The sequence below is a fragment of the Lepidochelys kempii genome, chromosome 7, assembly GCF_965140265.1.
Source record: "Lepidochelys kempii isolate rLepKem1 chromosome 7, rLepKem1.hap2, whole genome shotgun sequence".
In the NCBI taxonomy this organism is placed as follows: Eukaryota; Metazoa; Chordata; order Testudines; family Cheloniidae; genus Lepidochelys; species Lepidochelys kempii.
Window position 1 is genome coordinate 76,490,600 of NC_133262.1, and position 23,630 is coordinate 76,514,229.

General features: G+C 40.7%; 1 protein-coding gene across 7 annotated transcripts in view; it reads right to left on the minus strand.

Moving 5' to 3' along the window:
• Nucleotides 1-23,630, minus strand: part of FAM13C (family with sequence similarity 13 member C) — a 200,954-nt gene that overhangs the window by 31,049 nt on the left and 146,275 nt on the right. For all 7 annotated transcript variants that reach the window (XM_073353371.1, XM_073353370.1, XM_073353373.1 and 4 more), the window contains 3 exons: nt 13,234-13,324; nt 2,656-2,866; nt 694-832 (listed from right to left, as the gene is read on the minus strand). In XM_073353371.1, coding sequence (XP_073209472.1) covers nt 694-832; nt 2,656-2,866; nt 13,234-13,324 — 441 coding nt within the window. The remainder of the gene's footprint in view (nt 1-693; nt 833-2,655; nt 2,867-13,233; nt 13,325-23,630) is intronic.

Below are 23,630 nucleotides of genomic sequence, written 5' to 3' on the forward strand. Positions count from 1 at the left end.
CACCATGGCCTCCAAGGAAACTGTTTTCCCTTTCAGACACCAGCGGAATTCTCTGACAGATGATGGGATACTACCGATGCCACAACTTGTGTATGGGGAAACTGCACAAGAGGATGAAACCTCACAGACCTCCACTCACACCACACAATATCCTATACCCTAGAGATGAATGACTCCTTAGCTTTTGCTTTAGCCAGAGTCAATACTTGGGGCTCTCTCTACCATATATTGTACATCTCAGGACAGGGATACCACTTAGCCACACACCAGAGCCTTCATTTTTTATTTGACAAATGACTTCTAAAGAATGTTATTGTTTTGTTGATTTTTTCAAAAGATAACTCAGTCTGCATGAATGAGAAAAACTACATAGCAGAACACAGTTGCCAAGCAAATAATTTTATCTACAATGCAAGTAAGAAGCTATTTATAAGTATCAGAACTTTCCTTTGTCTTACAGATTTTCAGGATATTTTAAAGTAGTTAAATGTTACCATCACCCATCCTGATTGATGGATACTCCCCAATGAAGGTAACTCAAAACAGAGCTTCACAATTTTAGCCTGTAATCACTCAGATATCGTTTTTTCCCCTATTATTTTGCAAGAAGCAATTCTTCCTACACCTTTAAGGACGATATCCGTAATACATGGAGCATTCACCCCATCTTATTTTCTCCAATTATTTTCTTACCCGATATTTTTTTTCTTCTTCAAACTTTTCTTCAAACTTCCTGATTTTTCTCTTCAGACTTTGAAGATGTTTGGTAAGTTGCATTACTGTCTGCGGTTCTTTGCAGTCCTCACAGTTACACCTGGAAGAACTTCTTGGCCTGCAAAAGTAGAAGTAATAAAGTCTCTGTTAATGCAAACAACACTTCTGAACTCCTCCCATGAAATCAGAACTATAGTCACACAGAACCATCTCTAGTCTAAATCACATGTAAATTGTGTTAGAACTCCAGATGTTTCTCCTATAGGTAGGCACAAGGAGAAATGGTTAGGCTTTATGAAGTAAATATATGAAATATCTGTTTTTCTTTGAAGGTGGCATAGTGTTTCGTGGGCAGCACCCACCTTTCCTACCTTACTTTGATCATTAAGTGTGGGATTCTGAAAAGGTCTCAGCATTGGCCTAACTTTTGAAAATCGTTTTGAAAATCCCACCCTAACAGGCCAGATTTTGATACCTTTGTTCACACTTAATAATAGCACCTACTCCATGAGTAGTCCCACTGACTTCAATTAAATTCTTTGTGGAGTAAGGTGTGATGCGATGTGAATAAGGGGAACAGAAAATGGCACTTCTTTTATATGAAGTGCATTTAGGGCCAATTTCAGGAAGATACTAATTCCCGAATCAGACCCTAGGGCAGCCTATCATGATTTCTGTAGATTAGAATTAATTACTGGCACCAACTGGTGAAAATGTAGTACTGAAAATCAAAGCTTGTCACAACTCCAATCCACAGGAAATATTAATATTTCAAAATTTATTTTTGTTCCAAATCAGAACAAACATTTTTTTAAAAAATTTCCCATAGAACAAAAATTCAGAAAAAAAGTTGAGTAAATTGAAATATTTCATTTCAATAAAATTAAAATGTTACATTCCAATTTTGACTTTTTTCTTATTTTATATTGCATTATAATTTATAATATAATGAAAGAAATTCAAAACAAAATTAATTTTCAAAATACAAAAATCCTTATAATTATTCTTTTAAATTTTAAACAGAATTTTGTCAAAATCAACATGTTCTCACAAAATGTTTAGATTTTGGGAAAATGGCATTTTCTGGCAGGAAAATATTGTGTCAGAAAGTTTTCAATCAGCTCCACTGAAAATGATTCAGACTAATTTCCATGCACCAAAAAAATGGGTTTGATGAACAAAAATGTTATTTTTTTAAAGTTTGTTTTATTTCAAGTTAAAATATTTGTACATTTTAATTTTGGACTTTAAAACATAGACGTGTTCATTTAAGAGTTAGTCACCATAAGTTGCCAAGAACTTGGAAAAAGCACTAACTATTTCATTATTATAGTGCCTTCTATTCTACAGGAATTTAGCATTGCAATGGAGAGTTTATCCTTACTGGCAATAGGCTTAAACATTTTGTAGGATATTTCATGTGAGACGTTTTAGATTTGTGAATAAATAGGCTTGATTATTTCTATTTGCCTAAACTTTATTTTTAAGATTTAAAGAAAACAGAGTTCCAGAATGAAATTAATTCTAAGAATTTCCGAAAAGGACTTACAAGGACTATTCAGATGTTTTGTGACATTGCCTTCCATTTCCAATGAATGACTCATGCAGTAATTCCATTGCAGTTGAACTTTTCTGAATTAGACCTTTAATAACCTTTTTTACCCTGTATTCACTTTTCAGACTGATTATGAACTAACCTTTAAAAATGTCATTACTAAACTATAATTAACTGAGATTGCAGCTAATGTTGTACTTCGTTCATATTGGAAAATGTTAGGTCATATTTATGGTATTTCAAATTAATCATGCCAAATTATATTATATTATGAAACATCCCTGTTTAGAGCAAATGACATGACCATATATGAGAAATACGAAGAGTCAAATGTTCTAGACTGTACAAACATAATAAAAAATAAAGTTAAAAATGTATTTTCTTACATCATGAAAGGCTGAGCACTTGGTGGGGAAGGGGCCGATTCTGTGTCTAAATTAAATCTCTGGCTTTGACTAAAGATTGAGCAGCGTGGTGACAGAAGGGGATTATCTCCATCAGTAATATGATATAGTAGTCTACTGGTCCCTAAGGAGCGATGATCTTCTGGGCCGTTGTCTGCATCACTCTGCCAGTCTCTATGGGCTGGTACAGGCTCTATAACGACAAGATCAAATCAATATGGGACTGAAGGTCTCTCACAATACACCCTAATTCGTTAGCTATAGAGGTAAATAAGAATCTATGTGAACAAATGTGTTCATAGAAGCAAAGTGTGCTGCTTGAAAACTTTTCAGTTGATACAATGAATAATATATGGTATAGCAATGCAGCATATACTGGTAGAACATGGTACCAAATCAGAGCATAACAAAGGATACATAGGTTACAACGACTGGTGTAACACCGTACTCTGAGGTCCACAATGGAATATAGATAGGTGTCTGTGTGTGTAAAAATAAACCATAAGGTTTTGTTAAAAGAAAGATAGTAAATTTCTCAGAATAAAAGCATTGTCTCTGTTTTTATAGATCAGTTTTCGCTGAAATGCACTCTTTGCAGAAGAATATGAAGATAGATGTAAAACAAGACTCATTCCCTAATTTAGGGCTCAGTCCTTTGCTCAGGAGGAGAATAGGACACATCTGCAGAAGTAACACATTTTAGGACCCTATCATGCAGCATATTGAGTGCTACTAGCCTGGTGACCCATATCCTGTAGAATTCTGCTCTTAATTCTCAGGGTAAAATGCCACTCAGCAGAAAATTACTAACCCATCATGTATTACTAACCCATTCAGATCAATGCATATGAACAGAAGGTTGAAACTGATTGGGTAAACAGTAAAATGTAAGTGCTGCACTCTGTCTGTTGCCTTGGGGTGTTAGGTATATGACATTATGCTAGCAATGTCCCCAGGCATTAATGGGCGCATAGGCTCCTAAGGAGCGGATTGTGCCTAGTGTATAAGAGAGGGAATGCAAAAGGAGCATTTTCAACAGTGAGCTTAATTAACCATTGGAACAACTTGCACCAAGGACGTGGTGGATCCTCCATCACTTGAAGTCTTTAAATCAAGACTGGATGTGTTTCTAAAAGATATTCTGTAGCTCAAACACAAGATCCAGCTTGATGTAGGGAACACTAGGTGATATTCTGCAGCCTCTGTTAAGCAGGAGGTCAGACTAGATGATCATAATGGTCCCTTCTGGTCTTAAATCTATCTGTCTATGAACCTCACCTCCCTCCTTTTGCTCATTGGCAACAAGACTTGCATGGTACTGTACTATCCATATCCTGCCCTGACTCTCCATTGAAAGGGTGAGAATCCCGGTTCCCTCTTCCTCAACCTTACACAAAATAGGCCAGAATTTCATCCTTAAGTAGGTCTTTTTTTTTCCTGTGGGGAGTGCTTTTATGAGGATGCTGCTTCATGATGGAGAAATCCTGTACCAATCTACAAAGCCCTGTTGAAAATATATGTACAAACAAGTTACAAAAGCCAGAATAGAATTCTCAATGCCAAAAGAGAGTTTTCTCTCAGCTACATGGGTAGAGATTTTCATCTATATTAACAGTTAATGTATTATAGTGTAACTAGGCAAAGTTGATTTTATTATTTTCCCTCTAAAATTGTATCTATATGTAAAAATGGAGTCTGCAATTATTTTTATATTTAATGTAGGTTCATACCATGAATTAGTTGTGTATCATACATACATTACAAGGGATTCCTTATAGCATATATTTCTCGGATATTTCAGCAGGAGAAATTGAACATTAATTTGCTCCCAGATCTGCAAGGAGATGCCAGTTAAGCAGCAGATCTGAAAATGTTCCTTCACCTTTGCTTTTAATTAAAAATGAAATTTTAATCAATGATGTTACAAAAATTCAGAAGACATACCTCTACCTCCTATTAATTTAGAGCACTACGTTGTGGATTTCCCCGTGGTGGAGGGTAGGACTTGCAGAGATAAAAAGGCCATTTCCCTTAAGATTTTGATGGAACTGTTATACTGTATTTTAATTAATATCTGCACAATAGATAATGAAGCTCTCTGAGCTTGTTTAGCAGTGGGAAAATAGTGGCTCCAAGCAGCCTCCCTCCTTGAAAGCAGAAAATTGGGCACCTTCAAAATAAATATTATTTTATCAGACATAGTCCAATTGTTTCTATGTTACAGGCAACACAATACCAAATGTTCCTAAATTGTGTAATTATGGGTCAGCACAGGTCATGCACAGTCTCTGCATGGCTTTTATATCTTTTGATAAATTTGTTCATACTGGTTCCTCTTTCCATGGGAATTATTTAAGGGGATGAGAGTACAAATGGGGAGAAAATGTTTTTTCTGTCCTGCAAAATATTTCAAGATTTCAAAATTGTTCTCAGTCCATACTGGGATGAAACTGAGACCTTGCAAAAAAACTGCTGCACAGAGAGAAAGGAAATAGCCAATACCCCAGTGCTTATGGCACCCTTCTGGGATGTGGAAGACAGAAGACCCGGGTTCAAGTCCCTGCTCTACCTGATTCATGGCCCAGGATGGAATTTCTGGTCAAATGAGAGCATGAGAGAGAGACCAAGCCCCACCTCAGAATAGCCAATAGCGAAGTGACTAGGGCACTCCCTCATCTCAGGTGTTTGCCCTAACCACCAGGCTTATTGGCTGTGCTGGGGTGGGTCTCTCTCCGTCTTTCCTCTTGGAGCTGTTGGGGCATTCTCCTGGGATGTGGGAGTGCCATAGCCACTGGGCTATTAGAATATCAGGGTTGGAAGGGACCTCAGGAGGTCATCTAGTCCAACCCCTGCTCAAAGCAGGACCTAATCCCCAACTAACTCATCCCAGCCACGGTTTTGTCAAGCCTAACCTTAAAAACCTCTAAGGAAGGAGATTCCACCACCTCCCTCGGTAACCCATTCCAGTGCTTCACCACCCTCCTAGTAAAAAAGTTTTTCCTAATATCCAACCTAAACCTACCCCACTGCAATTTGAGACCATTACTCCTTGTTCTATCATCTGCTACCGCTGTGAACAGTCTAGATCCATCCTCTTTGGAACCCCCTTTCAGGTAGTTGAAAGCAGCTATCAAATCCCCCCTCATTCTTCTTTTCCACAGACTAAACAATCCCAGTTCCCTCAGCCTCTCCTCATAATTCATGTGTTCCAGTCTCCTAATCATTTTTGTTGCCCTCTGCTGGACTCTTTCCAATTTTTCCACAACCTTCTTGTAATGTGGGGCCCAAAACTGGACACAGTACTCCAGATGAGGCCTCACCAATGCCGAATAGAGGGAAAGGATCACGTCCCTCGATCTGCTGGCAATGCTCCTACTTATACAATTGCCTATTCTGGGGTCGGTCTCTCTCTCTCTCTCTCTCTCTCTCTCTCTCTCTTTTGTTTGACCAGAAATTCCATCCTGGACAGAGAAACCTTCCCAAGGAAACTTATCAAAGCCAAGATATTTCTGTGAAAAGTTTCAGTTTCGACTAATTGGCACTTTCTGATGACAATCTATTTCACTGAAAAATTTCCTGACCAGCACTAGTTGTGACAAATAAGGCCAATGTATCTTGTTTGCAATTCTATCCAATAACTTTTGGCTTAATAATTTCTACTTCATTGGTCAAATTCTCCTCTCCAGCACACTAGTAGCTCCTCAGGCTCAGTGGAGTAGGAGAACTGGCTATATTGTTTAATTTGTCTTCACAGGGAAGATGTTGCTGCTTATTGTTGGCCTGGCCAGATAGCTGCACACACAGGTGCTGGAACTAGGGGTGCCGTGGGTGTTGCAGCCCCCCCTGACTTAAAGTGGTTTCATTATATACAGGGTTTACAGTTTGGTTCAATGGCTCTCAGCACCCCCACTACAAAAATTGTTCCAGCATTCCTGGCTGAACGGGCAACCGTAATTCTAATTATTTAGCACAACACTTTGCAACCATTATAACATGCTTCTACCATGCTTTTAATGTCATATAGTGTCTGAATAAGTAATGTGGTAAACTGTAAACAGATACTCTATTCACTGTATCGATTAATATTCCAAACAGAACTATTTATATTGCTCCTAAAAATGAAAACAAGTAAAATAAAAATGCAAAATAAAATATTACAAATGCATTTCATTATGTTAAAAATGACAAAATACTCTATTCCAGAGTTACAAAACATCACTTGTTAGCTAACAGTGTAAGCACTATAGAATCCTTTTAAAGTAGCTCAATATAAATGACCATTTTACATTTTGTGAACCCATCAAATATAGTGTAAGTTGGTGATTTATAATGAAATGTAAATGTAAATGAAATTAAAAGTTTACACTTTCTTCTATAACTTTCATGGTTATCAACTGACAAAAAACAGATTATAAGACATATATTTTGCAGAATTTATCGAGTATCCAAATCCTTCCTTCAGTGAAATATGCAGAAAGGAATTTTGAAGAAATGTAGGCCATTGTCCCTGCCTAAGTTGGTGACTTGCACAAACAATTCACATGTGAAATAAACAGAGATTAATGAATGCTACATAGCAAAGGTAAACAACATTATCTTCTGGCAGTGAATTCTTTCATTGGTTTAGAAGACATAATACAGTTACAGTACATGAATCTAACCTACATTTTTTTTCTCAAAAACAATACTGTGCTGTCCTCTGGATTGAACTGTATTAACTTCTTTCAAATTTCACATAATTTTCCAGCTTTGAGAAACATAAGGAATCATTGTGGGGAGGGGTGGAAATAGCTTCTGCTACTGACCATCTATTAGCATAATTAAAAGGAAGTACTCTTGTCAAGGTTCCTTCCTCACTCTGAACTCTAGGGTACAGATGTGGAGACCTGCATGAAAGACCCCCCTAAGCTTATTCTTACCAGCTTAGGCTGAAAACTTCCCCAAGGTACAAACTTTGCCTTGTCCTCGAACCCTATGCTGCCACCACCAAGCATGTTAAACAAAGAACAGGGAAAGAGCCCATTTGGAGACGTCTTCCCCCAAAATATCCCCCCAAGCCCTACACCCCCTTTCCTGGGGAAGGCTTGATAAAAATCCTCACCAATTTGTTCAGGTGAACACAGACCCAAACCCTTGGATCTTAAGAACAATGAAAAATCAATCAGGTTCTTAAAAGAAGAATTTTAATTAAAGAAAAGGTAAAAGAATCAGCTCTGTAAAATCAGGATGGTAAATACCTTACAGGGTAATCAGATTCAAAACACAGAGATTCCTCTAGGCAAAACCTTAAGTTACAAAAAGACACAAAACCAGGAATATACATTCCATCCAGCACAGCTATTTTACCAGCCATTAAAACAAAAGGAAATCTAAACGCATTTCTAGCTAGATTACTTACTAACTAACAGTTGTAAGGCTGCATTCCTGATCTGTTCCTGGCAAAAGCATCACACAGACAGACAGACCCTTTGTTTCCCCTCCCCTCTCCAGCTTTGAAAGTATCTTGTCTCCTCATTGGTCATTTTGGTCAGGTGCCAGCGAGGTTATCTTAGCTTCTTAACCCTTTACAGGTGAAAGCGTTCTGACTCTGGCCAGGAGGGATTTTATAGCACTGTATACAGAAAGGTGGTTACTCTTCCCTTTATTTTTATGACACATCTTATTCTGAAACCATATTAAGTACCGGGTTTTGCACTGTCAAACAAAAATGGCAGTGTTAACATTTTGGCAGGTCCGTGAATACCACAAGGGCAGCAGAAAGATTTCCATATTTTGCACTCTGATTTTGGGGCTCTTGGTGGAGGCTGTTCACAAATCTGTACTTCTGCCAAATACAAGGTGTGATGAAGTGGGAATTTTTTGTAATATTTTATGAGTCCCGAGCGGGTCTTAGTTTTCCCTATATGTTGCATTGTTGCCCAGTGGAGGGGCAGGGAGGCGGGGGCGGGGGGGAAGAAGACTGACTGTTCTCAGGGCAAGCTAAGGCCATGTCTACACTTTGCTGTAGCTCACGAAAGCTTATGCTCTAATAAATTGGTTAGTCTCTAAGGTGCCACAAGTACTCCTTTACTTTCACTTATGACGGCAAAATTTATGTTGCTCAGGGGTGTGAAATAACACAACTCTGAGTGACATAAGTTTCAACGGCATAAGTGGAAGTGTGCACAGCACTATGAGGTCAGACAGAGATAGACAAAGTTTGAACAATGGGGTTCATTACAGCTTGGCTGGGCATAAGGCAACCACAGCACTACTCGTATCCCTAAGCCTAGATTAAACACACAAACTGGCCCTAAAAGTAACCTGGGCTCCTAAATTGGACCTATGATGGGATGTACCAGGCCCTTCGAGGTGCCCTGCTAGAGGCGTTGCGGTCCTACCACAACCCACCCCAGAAAAGGAGCAGTAAAGGTGGGTCCTCTTGGCCTGGGAAGCATCCTATCAAAGCTCAGCAGGCTCAAATAAAAGGAGTTACAGGGGCTGAGCTAGTCAGTTCCTGGCAGGGACCAGAGGAGCAAGAAAGATGCTTCTTACTGGAACTCCAGGGAGAACCAGAAGATGAGTTCTGTTGACACTGGCATTCTGCGACGAAGAACTTCAGCCATGAGGTAAAGGTGAAAAGAAAGGGGGTACGTGGGAAGTAGCCCAGAGAATAGCAGCAGCAACTATTGCAGGAAGCAGCATGTGGCTGATATTTATAGGGTTTCTGGGTCAGGACCTGGAGTACTTGGCAGGTACAGGTCCCCCTACCGGCCATTGGCAGGGTGTCCTAAGCCCCAAGAAGGGGATAAGGCTTGTTTAGAGGCCCAAGTGAACGGCAGGACTTAAAAAGTCTCCAGGGAGAAAGCCCTTAGGACACTGCTCTATACCAAGGCAGACAGAGACTTAAAGCTAGCCCAGAAGGGGCTGAGAACTGAGCCCAGAGGAATGGCTAAAGACATTACCAATGGCACAGGGACAAGCCCGGTTGGACCTCTTACCCTGGAAGGGGTTTGTGCATTCATGCATATTGATTGTGTGTGACTTGGCTGGAGGGCTGAGCCACTGAAGACCCGCCTGACAAGGGCAACAGCAGTTAGAGAGCACCGTGAAGAGAGAGAGTGAGTGCAGGTTCAAACCCACCCGGCAAGAGGTGCTTGCAAGAGGTGAGTGTGTCCCCTGTCACAGGACCCAAGCACAATTCTAAATAGGGCCCATAAAACAGCCCCAAGTCAACCATAGCCACAGTCCTAAACTCATGGCATCCTAGCACTAGCCCAAGTTCACAAGATGGCCCCAATCTTAACAGTTTCAGGCCAAAATCCTCGCATCAACTCTATACTCCAGCCTGGGCCCTGAAAAGGATCCCAGGCTTTAGCTTAGACCAATGAATGGGCCCAACATTTACTCTAGCCTGTGCCTATGCCTGCCCTCACAAGTTGGACCTAACCTTAGTGAAAAATCAAAAGCTAAAACCATCCTTAACCCAAACCAGCAAACTGGCTCCAATCCTAGATCTATCCTAATCCGACAAGTTAGCACTAAACCAGAGCTCATAATCTGACATTAAGCTAAGGGCTAGTAACTCATGCAAAACATGCAATATGCCTGATCAATAGGGACACCAAAACTACCATAGAAACAATTTCAAGTCTGTGTTCTCACATGATGTTCTTAAACAGTTAAATAAAATAAAAATTATCCACATCTGTTACGTGTGAAAAACCACATATATAAATATAATATACATATGCATTAAAATATATACTGTGTCAGTGACTGTGAGAATTAGCATTTTTCATAAAAGATGTGTAAAACTTCTTATAGTTCAACCACTCACAGTTAGATACATACTCTGTGTTAGCTGTGTAGCCACATACCCCAAAGTTATGCTAAGTAATAATTTACATTTATTAATTTTATTTCCTCCTATTTTAATATGTTTGAATACACGATCATTGAAATTCATCATAGCTTCCTTATACAAACACTGGTTCAAGGAGTTACGGGTTTGTAAGTAAATTTGAACATGCTTGTCCCACACAGTCTTCAGGGACTTATATAATGAGAATCACTAAACATTTTGGGATCCCTAGGAAAAAAATGCTGTCCTAAGCACTCCATTGTTTTGCCAGTATGTTCTAGTTAGCCTTGGTTCATAAAAATGGTATTCCCTTTACTTTTATTAATTGGAATGTGAAATGAGAAGTGAAATTTATTACGTAATCATGTTTAAATTAAAAAAATATGCATTTTAAATTTTAAATATTGCTATTTATTCACGGAAAAAAACGCAGATTTGGTCGACTTGGAACAGTTTCTGAATTTCTACGGCATTCTCTTACAATCCGGGAGACCTAACTTCACTCTCTGTCTCCACATAAGGCGGAAGGAGAAACTGAACCCAGGTCTTCCACATCCCTGGAGAGTACCTTCACCACTTTACTAAAGATTAGAAGGGACTGCAGGTCCTTCTCTCCTCTCCTTCACCATCTCCCTAGCCCATGTGTTTTGGCAATCTAGTCCTCCTTGGTAAAATTCTGGCAAAATGCCCCCAAATTGAAACATTTCAACACAACTCTACATTTTTTCAACTTTTTGATTCAGTGAAAATTAAAAAAAAACAAAACACATTTTTGGTTTGACCCAAAACATATTTTTTTCCAGTATTTCAAAATTTCCAATGAACTGAAATATCCATTATTTGCCCAGCACTAAATATACCCTAAAGGCCAGATTCTGCTATCAGTTATCCTGGTATAAATCCACTGACTTCATCCAGATTTACATTGATATAACTGATAGCAGAATCTAGACCTTTGCGACTACTGTATTTCAACTGATTGAACTGATAAATTCCACCAGTAGTTTAAGAGAGAGAAAAAGGACCAGTGTTGTTTATGTTAAAATAAGAAGCCAGTAAACAAAAACAGCAAGAAGCAGGTGCTACCGCAAAACAATGTATATCAAATGCATATCAATGCATAGCCAAGCTTCCCCTAAAGCACAAGTTGGAAACAACTGAATAGCAGATCATGCTCTATTTGGACTGTGTGAGAGAAATGCTACATCTTCTAGTATCCTGCTGTGTAAATGTAAATTAACAGATTAATGCTGTAAGTGTTATTTGAAGTGGGAGATTTTTAACAGTTTAAATGCAGTCAGAATCAAATCAAAGGTAAAGATTGCAGAGTTTTCCATTTAATATCAAGTGTTCTCTGATTATGAATTATGAAACTGCAGAAGCAAAATATTTATGTTAAATTGGAAAAGGACAAAAAATTGACTTTGCCAATGAATGGAAAAGCCAATGCAGTTTTAGTGCAAACTACAAAACCCCTTTGGCCTGTGTAGCATTTGCATGGTCTCCATTCTTGACTCAAATATACTGGTGAGAAACTAGGCTTGTTAGGAATTCCTACAGCTGTATTTGAAACCTGTTAAGTGTTTTTCCACCTATGTTGCAGCAGCCAGAAAAAACACCCACAAAACCAAACAACCTATTCCTAATCAACTCAGAAGCCAAAACGTTACACACTCTTTTTGGCTACAGTATGCATCATCCTTTGCATTGCTTAGATTTTCAATGATAAGGAATTACATGTACATGTAACCCTAATTTTTTGCAGTACATAGACATCATTTGAGAATGTCTAAAGTGGAATAGCGTAAGTAATAAAAATAATATAAAATAATCGCATTTTACAGAAAATCCAAACAAACAACAGCTTCTGACATAAGCTTTTCTGAACTCACCTTTCTTTTATCCATAAAATTACCTTGTAGAATTAGGTTTAGACCTTGTATTACTGACCTATTTTGCCTTAATGTGGACCATACACAATTTAAGATTACATATCATTCCAGTATGTGGGTATGTTAGTCTCATTAACTATGACCTATTTTTCAGAGCCAATGATTCTCCTTCTGCCTAAAATCATGATTCTGCCATCTCTGTGATTATAAGCTATGAACAGACAGAAAATGATGCCGAGTGTTAGGGCCATTTATTTGGAGGAATTCGTTTCCATGTGTAGGGCTAAGAAAAGAAAAAGGAACACATCATAATATGCAAGATGGACAAGGCAGATTCATGAATGATTAAAATCAATGTGCTGTAAAACTCACCTTCACTATCTCTCTGCTGATGCATTAAATTAAAATCAATAAATAGGAGAAATGAAGTGACATTGCTCTGACAAAAAAAACTGCAAAACAGAATTACATGAAACGGCAGAATATCACAATGCAGTGTAACACAGTAAAGAAATAAAGAACGTACTCTCTTGAAAGAAACAAGCAGCTCAAACTGAAAAAGAAGGAATTTGGACTCTTAAAATTGCCTCTAAAGCAAAATGCTGTACCTAAGTAAAGTAAAAGATTGTTGCAATTTATTTCTACCCTTACTAACACATCTTATCCCTTTGTTTACATTTTTTAGCATTTGCAGCAGCTCATTGTGCTTCAGCATTCACACTTAATCTGTGCTGTGTTCCATGGGGCTGCAAATATTAGATTATACTGGAACATAAGACTATCTTATAATTGCAAATGAGGACACATCATGACACAGCAGCTTACCTCCACAACTGGCCCCATCAGCTTGCACACCGGATTGAATTGAAGAAGGGGCTGGAGGATCCCTGAAAGCCTGCAGCTGAGGAGTTTCTTCCTGGGTTGGCAAAAAGGCAGAGCACAAGTCAGTTTCAAGGGCTTGTAGCTTTAACACAGAATTCTGCAGACAAAAGCAGAACATTGGGCTAGATAGAAAACAACAGAAATACAGCGACAGGTCTTCAGTTCACTGAGTCCATTAGCAGTATCTGCAGAAAGGGCGATCCACTAACAGCTCTTAAAGGGATGTGTAAGAGATCAAATTTGCATTATTCGATGTGTATCTTCATGTCCTCTGCTTATCTAAATCCTAACTTATATGGATAATTTAACACACGTGGGGGGAATGGTGATTTCGTCAGCAAAAGACAATTTGTTCTAGGAAGCCAATCTGAGACGGTGTCTGTTTTCTTGGTCTTGGAGCAATATGCTGCTATGCAAGCATTTCATTCATTGTGCTGACATCAGGATCTGATGACATTATGCCCCTCCCAGTTTACCATTCATAAAAAAAACCCTAAAAACAAAACCTCTCTACAGCATATTGTGAAGCATCCCGCAGTGAACAAAGAGTTACAGACAGCTACACAGTCTTCCTCAGGGTTCTTGGAAGAGGTTGCATTTTATTTGTTCTTGTACAGACATTTTTTGTATGGAGGTTGTCGCTGGTTCTATCGGGCTATCATATCATTTTCCATCAGCTGCAAAGGCAAAATTAACAGATCTTTGTCGCTCACTGCAGACAACTCAATGAGGACAAGGCTGCTTATCTATACCAGTACCTTCAGCTACTGTTCCACGCTTGGTCCATTTTTCATTTTAAATCTTCAATGCTGAGTGTAATATTCAGATGTACAATCTGACACAAGCATCTTGCTGTGATGCAAATGCTCTGAAAGCCTAATCACCACCTGACTGGATTAAATGAGTCACTCCTGACACTCTGTCTGTTCAATTACTCTCCCTCAAGGGGAATACAGATAGCAATGGAAGATGCATGAAAATACAGAGGGCTGTCTAAAAGCTCACATAGTTGAAACACATAAAACCAAGACAAGTGAAACAATAAAGCACTTGCTGACAAAATCAGCATTGCCCAAAAATATTTGTCCTCATGCTTATGTACCCTTAATTTTATATCCCTAATTACATCTGCTAGGGTTATCAAGATGTAGATTCTTTCTGAACAGGGATGACCCAAACATCTATGCAAATTATAGCTTCCCCTGTGTACCATAATCAGTGACGCATCATGCAAATTAATAAGTCTATGCAATTTTTACTCTCTTGTGACATAGCCACTTTATAAACCCCATGTCAGTAGAGTTTTCTGTTAAAGGTACATTTGGGCTGTGCGCAATAAAATAGAAATTTGACAGAAGATTCCCAGCTCTGATCTGCTCCCTTTGTGGCGTTCAGGCAGTGCAAGGGAGTGGAAATTGGCTCCTTGTTGGGTATACCCAGGGAGGGGGAATCTCCACCAGGCATAGACTGGCATAATCTGGGTCCAGGCCACTCTTCCGCAGCCTCCAACTCAGTCTGTGTGTAAGCGGGGGATTTGTCCCGCCATAGTAGGGAAATTTCTCTATGTACGCAGTATCCTGGCTGAACCAAGTGACGAAAGGATCCAAGTCCCCACCTGAAAGCACTTTCATAGAGTCATAGATATTAAGGTCAGAAGGGACCATTATGATCTAACCTGACCTCCTGCATAATGCAGGCCACCGAATCTCACCCACCCACTCCTGCAATAAACCTCTCACCTACGTCTGAGCTACTGAAGTCCTCAAATCATGGTTTAAAGACTTCAAGGTGCAGAGAGTCCTCCAGCAAGCAATCCATGCCCCATGCTGCAGAGGAAGGCGAAAAACCCCCAGGGCCTCTGCCAATCTGTCCTGGAGGAAAATTCCTTCCCGACCCCAAAAATGGCGATCAGCTGAACGCTGAGCATGTGGGCAAGATTCACCAGCCAGATACCCAGGAAAGAATTCTCTCTAGTAACTCCGATCCCACCCCATCTAACATCCCATCACAGGCCATTGGGCCTATTTACCATGAACAGTTACAGATCAATTAATTGCCAAAATCATGTTATCCCATCATACCATCTCCTCCATAAACTTATCGAGTCTAACCTTAAAGCCAGATGGGTCTTTTGCCCCCACTGCTTCCCTTGGAAGGCTATTCCAAAACTTCACTCCTCTGATGGTTAGAAACCTTCATCTAATTTCAAGTCTAAACTTCCCAATGACCACTTTATATCCATTTGTTCTTGTGTCCACATTGGTACTGAGCTTAAATAATTCCTCTCCCTCTCCGGTATTTATCCCTCTGATAAATTTATAGAGAGCAATCATATCTCCCCTCAACCTTCTTTTAGTTAGGCTAAACAAGCCAAGGTCCTTGAGTCTCCTTTCATAAGACAGGTTTTCCATTCCTCAGATCATCCTAGTAGCCCTTCTCTATAACCTGTTCCAGTTTCAATTCATCCTTCTTAAACATGGGAGACCAGAACTGCATACAGTATTCCAGGTGAGGTCTCACCAGTGCTTTATATAACGGTACTAACACCTCCTTATCTCTACTGGAAATACCTCGCCTGATGCATCCCAAGACCGCATTAGCTTTTTTCATGGCCATATCACATTGGCGGCTCATAGTCATCCTGTGGTCAACCAATACTCCAAGGTCCTTCTCCTCATCAGTTACTTCTAATTGATGTGTCCCCAGCTTAGAATTAGAATTCTTGTAATTAATCCCTAAATGCATAACCTTACACTTCTCACTATTAAATTTCATCCTATTACTATTACTCCAGTTTACAAGGTCATCTAGATCCTCCTGTATGATATCCCGGTCCTTGTCTAAATTGGCAATACGTCTCAGCTTTGTATCATCCGCAATCTTTATTAGCACACACCCACTTTTTGTGCCGAGGTCAGTAATAAAAAGATTAAATAAGATTGGTCCCAAAACTGATCCCTGAGGAACTCTACTGGTAACCTCCCTCCAGTCTGACAGTTCATCTTTCAGTATGACCTGCTATAGTCTCCCTTTTAACCAATTCCTTATCCACCTTTCAATTTTCATACTGATCCCCATCTTTTCCAATTTAACCAATAATTCCCCATGTGGCACCATATCAAACGCCTTACTGAAATCTAGGTAAATTAGATCCACTGCATTTCCTTTGTCTAAAACATCTGTTACTTTCTCAAAGAAGGAGATCGGGTTGGTTTGGCTCAATTTACCTTTTGTAAAACCATGTTGTATTTTGTCCCATTTACCATTGACCTCAATGTCCTTAACTACTTTCTCCTTCCAAATTTTTTCCAAGACCTTGCATACTACAGATGTCAAACTAACAGGCCCGTATTACCCGGATCACTTTTTTTAACCTTTCTTAAAAATAGGAACTATGTTAGCAATTCTCCAGTCATACGGTACAACCCCTGAGTTTACAGATTCATTAAAAATTCTTGCTAATGGGCTTGCAATTTCATGTGCCAATTGCTTTAATATTATTGGATGAAAATTATCTGGGCCCCCCGATTTAGTTCCATTAAGCTGTTCGAGTTTCGCTTCTACCTAAGATATGGTAATATTTACCTCCATATCCTCATTCCCATTTGTCATGCTACCATTATCCCTAAGATCCTCATTTGTCTCATTAGAGACTGAGGCAAAGTATTTGTTTAGATATTGGGCTATGCCTAGATTATCCTTAACCTCCACTCCATCCTCATTGTTTAGCAGTCCCACTTCTTCTTTATTTGTTTTCTTCCTATTTATATGGCTATAGAACCTTTTACTATTGGTTTTAATTCCCTTTGCAAGGTCCAACTCTACTTGACTTTTAGCCTTTCTCACTTTATCCCTACATGTTCTGACCTCAATAAGGTAGCTTTCCTTGTTGATCCGTCCCATCTTCCATTCCCTGTATGCTTTCTGCTTTTTCTTAATCATCTCTCTGAGATGCTTGCTCATTCAGCTTGGTCTACAACTCCTGCCTATGAATTTTTTCCCTTTTCTTGGGATGAAGGCTTCCGACAGCTTCTGCAGCTTTGACTTGAAGTAATCCCAGGCCTCCTCTGCCTTTAGATCCATAAGTTCTTCAGTCCAATCCACTCCCCTAACTAATTTGCTTAATTTTTGAAAGTCAGCCCTTTTGAAATCAAAAACCCCAGTCGCAGATTTATTTTTGTTTATCCTTCCGTTCAGTTTGAACTGAATTAGCTCATGATTACTTGAACCAAGGTTGTCCCCTACAACCATTTCTTCTATGAGGTCCTCACTACTCACCAAAACCAAATCTAAAATGGCATCCCCTCTTGTCGGTTCAGCAACTGTTTGATGAAGGAATCCATCAGCTATCATATCTAGGAAAATCTGAACCCTATTATTATTATTACTAGGACTTGTCCTCCAGTCTATATCTGGGAAGTTAAAATCTCCCATGATCACGCAGTTTCCATTAGTATTTACTTCATTAAAAACATTAAAGAGGGCTCTATCCATATCCAAATTAGATCCTGGAAGTCTGTAGCACACCCCAAGCACTATCCCAGGGGAGGATCTAGTAGTTTTCTTCCCCAATGTGATTTTTGCCCAGACGGACTCTGTCTTATCCATTCCATCGCTTCTTATTTCTTTACAGTCTACCTCATCACTGATATACAAGGCTACTCCACCACCTTTGCCTTTATTTCTGTCTTTCCTAAACAGCACATACCCTTCAATACGTGTAGTCCAGTCATGACGACTATTCCACCATGTTTCCGTTATCCCTATAATATCTGGTTTCACTTCCTGCACCAATAGCTCTAGTTCCTCCATTTTGTTACCGAGGCTCCTCGCATTGGTGTACAAACATCTTAATTTTTGTTGTTTGGCCTCGCTCACATTCTTCACCCGATTAGGCATGGACATTCTACAGCCAGTATGACCTATTAGACTGGTATCCACACTGCCCTTCCTCCTTATGTCCATTCTCCTAAGCATGGCTGTATCCTTTCTTACTTAGTTTTCTTCCCTCTCAATGCTAAAATCTGGCGTGGAGATTACCTGGACAGCTCCCCCAAATTCCTAGCATAAAGCTCTCTTTATCAGTTGTGCCAGCCTCCATCCTAGAAGTTTATTTCCTTCCCTACTCAGATCCCAAGAGAACTGTCCTCTGTCCATGAATGCCTCCAAGTGGCCATACATCCCAAAGCCCTCCTTATAGCACCACTGCCTGAGCCATCTGTTGATAGTTATAATCTTGTCACATCTTTGTTGCCCTTCTCTAGGAACAGGCAGAATCCCACTGAAGATCACCTGAGCCTCCATTTCCTTAAGCGTCTTCCCCAGCCTGGCATCGTCTCCCTTGATACGTTCCAGCGAGAATCTACCGGTATCATTTGTTCCCACATGAAGGATGATCAGTGGATTCTTTCCCGCTCCCTTTAGGATCCTCTTCAACCTTAGTTCCACATCCTGTACCTTAGCACCTGGAAGACAGCACACCCTTCTATTCTCTGGATCAGCTCTGGTTACAGGCCTGTCCATTCTCCTCAGTAAGAGTCCCCGATCACGTAGACCAGCCTTTTCCTGGTGACGGTGCAATTCTCCGGTCTATCCACTGTTCCCTCTGGCTGCAAGTTCTTTCCATTCCTATTCTCCCTGGCGCCTGCCCATCTTTACTTTCCCTCGTGGTGCCAAGTGAATAGGACTCACATCACACAGGAAGGACTGAGCTCAGGGGTTCCTGGATATTTATCTCAGTACTCAATGGGCACCTCTGGGATGGGATGAGGGTGCCCCTATTCTAGGATACTCCTAACTCACTGGTAACCCTTTAATCACTGCAATTCACTTAAACACACACAAAATCCATTTACACCAAAACCATTTCTTGGGGATTAAACAACACTGCACAGCATAAACATTGTGAGAAACTGGCTTTGGTAAGGTTCAATGCAGTAGTCTCTGAAGTGCAGTAAATTTCACAGTTACAACAAATGTACAAGTCCAGTATCTTCTTCCTGGACTTGGATGTGTTGCTAGGTATGCATGTCAATGAGGACTAACACATTTTCATTCTTCTCTTGCAGGGTGTAGTACATTGCTAAGACTACCATTGGGGCTGTAACATTGATGCAAATTAAAGGAGCGCTGGTACGAAGAAATATGTCATTGGCTAGGGCATATTGCTTGCTTAACCCAGGACCGCACATCACTAACCATTGTGGGCCAGTAATGACTTATCTCCAGGGTACCCTATCTCTGAAATGCCTTCCGTGGTCATGGTTAGCCTCATCAACTTGCTTGCATAATGATACCAGCACTACCAGTTGCCTCACTTCTCCTTCTCTTGGGTCATATAAAACCCAGGACAACACTCCACGGTGAAATTTAAGCTGTTCCCATGGCTGACTTAATTTCCTGGATTGTGGGTCCTTGATTCCAAATGTCCAGTTACATCTAGTTCTAACTTCTGCTAGGACTAATCTGATGTTACCCTGCTGCTGCAGAACCTGAATTTCTTCCCAGGAGTACACTGAAATCATTAGGTCATTCCTGAAAGACAAAGGATTTCTCCCCGATGCATTCTGGGAAGTTTTCCTCACACATTAATAACCCTCAGGTTCTGGCTCCTCCAGCCACAGGCATACCTGCACGACATCTTCAGGGATTACTAGGAAATCCTTTTCTAAGTCCTCACTCACCTCTGGGTCTTCCATTAGGGACAGTCAATACAATGAGTCAGAATGGGTGTTTTGTCTTCCCAGCTTGTAATGCACTTCAAAAATGCTCAACATCATCCAGGTTGGTGGTTGGCAGGTATTGGAAAGGATTGTGATCTGAAACCAACGTGAACATTGAGTATATCAAACTTTTCTGTGACAGCCCATTTAACAGCAAGAAACTCCAGCTTAAAGGCACTGTAGTTCTTGTCATTTTTCTCTGAATGCCTTAACCTACAGCTTGAATACACAACCACATGTTCAGCCCCACCTCCCCCTTTGTTTTTGACTCAGTATCGCATCTAGGCCATGGAGGCTCTTATCTCTGGTCACTATGAAAGGCAGACTGAAGTCAGGATATGAGAGTACAGCTGGTGTCATTAACTGTAGTCTTAGCTCATTGAAGGCTTCTTGACAAGGCAACATCCCACACAAAGTGTAGTGCATGGTCATTCCCCTTCTTTCAGCCCATTTGGCAGACTAGCTGATGTAAAGGTGCAGCAATGTGTGGAAATCTGGGGATGAACCATCTGTAGTAGAGACAGGCCAGTTTTTCAATGTATTGGTCTTCTCTTTGTCTACCTGGATGCCATCTGTCAACATCATATGGCCCAAGAATTTGACTTCCACTTGTAAGAGGCAACACTTGCTAGGTTTCAGTTTCAAGTCATGCTCCTTCAAACATGTGAAGATCAAATCCAGCTTCTGTATATGACTTTTGAAGCCTCTGGAGAACACAGTAATATCATCTAGATATATCAACAAGGTGTCCAGAATGTAGTCTGCCAACACTCCCTCTGTTAGCCTCTGGAATGTAGTGGGCACAGTGCACAAGCCAAATGGTAATCATGTCCATTCAAACAGCCTGAAAGGAGTCGGTACTGCAGTCTTTTCCCTATCTTGTGCTTCCACTGCTACTTGGAAACAGCCCGAAGTCAGAGCAAGGGTTAAGAATACTCTTGCATTTTCCAATACATCTAATGATTTCTCCGCACGGAGCAGTGGGCAGATGTCCTAACATGTGATTTCATTCAGTTTCTTGAAATCACAACCAAACCACTCTGCCATCCTTTTTGATCATGATTACTGCAGGCAATGCCCAGGGACTGTGGCTTTCCTTAAGAACACCTTGGAATACCAGATTGGGGACATGCTTTTTAACCTCTTGAAACACTTGTGGAAAAATTCTCTCAGGTTTCTGCTGTATTGGGTTAGTGACCACCGTGTGTATACAACCCATAACCAGGGTGGTATAACCAAAGTCTTGATCATCCTTAGAAAAGACTTCTATTGCTTCTCTACTGACACCCTTAATTCACTCATCTGTGCTGGAGTCAGCCCTTGGAGCTCCTAAATTGGAACGGGCAGTTTCCTACCACGTCCTTCTCTAGCAGAGGCAACTTGTTCTCCTTTCTTGTCACCAGCAGCTTATCTCAATTCTCTGCAAAGGTCACCTCCACCTAAGAGATCACTTCCTCAGACCGACGTACCCCTGCAACTCTGGTTTGAAGATACAACTCCACAGCCTATACATTTGAGTTTAGAAGTCTCACTGGTATTCTTCCTTTGATGGCATTAGCCAGTACATTGGCTATCCAATAGGTAGGCTTGCCCCAGACATAGGATCTACAAGCACTTGATATCCATTGATATTTCCTGATACCCAGCAGTGTCCATCAATGATCTTCTCATTCTAGGGAGGAATGACCACTTCTGTCTTCCGGCCACTTTAAAATATCAGATCTGCCCAGCAGGATCCAGAGAATCACACTCTCTCTCCACTCAAGCCAGTACTCTATTCAGTGCAGCATTTTTCTTAGAGTGCTCATGACAGTTCATCCCCCCTGGTTCTCTCTCTTCAATAATGATGTTCATCACTAGAATCTCTGGGACTCCATCTCTGGGACTTCCTCCAGAGACTGTGGCTTTCAGGATGAAGATGCATTTTTTTGCGGTGTCTCACCCATGTACTCTATGTCTGCTTTGAGGCGTACCAGCACTGGGATTGCCAGTCCATTAGCTGACATTAGACATATGTGTTGTGTATAATTGGCTCCTTATCCTTCAAATATTTTCAAAAATGTGACTCATTCATTGGCGGTGACTTCTGAGCCAGTGTCTAATGAACAGCTGGTCTTCACCCCTGCTATAAGTACTTCAAATATTAAGCATCCAGTAACAGTGCTTGCAAGAGCAAGACATTAATTCAGAATTAATTACTTAAATTTCATCACTATTCATTCAAAAATTATATATTTTATATGATTTCTGTGGTCTGAAATAGTAGATACAGCTCTTCCTGTGCCACTTCCATGAAGTGTTAGGGCTACATGATCTGCATAGATGCAGCCCACTTATTATTTACATTATCCTATCACCCAAGAGCCCCAGTTGTGATCAGAACCCCACTGTGCTAGGTGCTGTACACACAGAACTAAAAGACCATCCATGTCCTGAAGAGCTTATAATCTAAATAGACAGACACAGGGTGGGGGTAGGGGTAGAATACACAAGCAGAGTGAACAATGTGATGGTGGCAAACATCATGTTAGTTTCATATTTTTTTCCTTTAGGTGGGTATGCTTTGGAGGGGCTAAACTAATTGGAAAGAAAAGGAAGGGGGACATTGAAAGAAAGAGGGGGTGAGGGCACAGGACAAGGGAAAAGAGGGTAAGACAGGCAGGTGTGGGGTGATGCAGAGGTTGAAAAGACTGTGAGGAAGGCTGTGTTAGAGAAAACAGCCAATCAGCACACGGTAGAGAAAGCCCAGTCAAAACCGTATAAAGTTCTTTAAACATCTGAAGTTCCTTGCTTTGGCTGTTTCTGCACCTACCAGCGGGCATCTCAGGCTGCTGCCTCTCTGCAGCTTTCTCCCAAGTCCATGTGACAGGTGGAAAGGGAGATAACACATGGGTCCTAGAGTTTCCAGAGTGAATGTATGTGGGGTCTCCCATGCACAGTTCTGGATTCAAGGGGTGTCAGGAGGACGAGCTGCCCAGCTGGGCTCCACTCTACCTACCCCTCCAGTACTGCAGTCCCTGCTTTGGCTGCTTCTGATCATACCTGCAGTTGTCTCAGTATCTCTCACCAAAGCCTCATCAGCCTACATGGCACCAGAGTGGAGAGCCTTTCTGCAGTGCATAGGAGATGCACCTTGTGTGATCATCCCCTGTGCAGCCCTGTGTGCATTTTAAGTGGTGGTGGAGAGAGTATTTTGCTAGCCCTCCACACCAGGGCTGCTGAATTTCACCCCCACTGAATAATGTTTGGAAACAACAAGGTGGCTAATTATATTAAAGAAAACCTTTTTTAAAACGATCTGCTACCAGTTGTCTTGGTAAGTGATTCTGCCTTAGGGCCCCCTCCAGCTGAAAACAGCCACAACCAATGGTGCGGATCATGAGTTTTAGTGGGCAATAGCCTTTCTTCAGTGGCCATGGTGGCTTAGTTAGGCATTCCACATGTGTCAATCAGCCAGTAAGAGTTTGGGAGAGGCTATGGGCCTGATTCTCCACTCCCTTGAACTTCATGCTCAGTTACACAGGTGCAAAGTGAATGGAAAATAATACCAATTCACAATGGTAGTGTTTTACCATTGGCACAGGTGTAAATGACTGCAAAAAGTGCAGGCTAATGGAG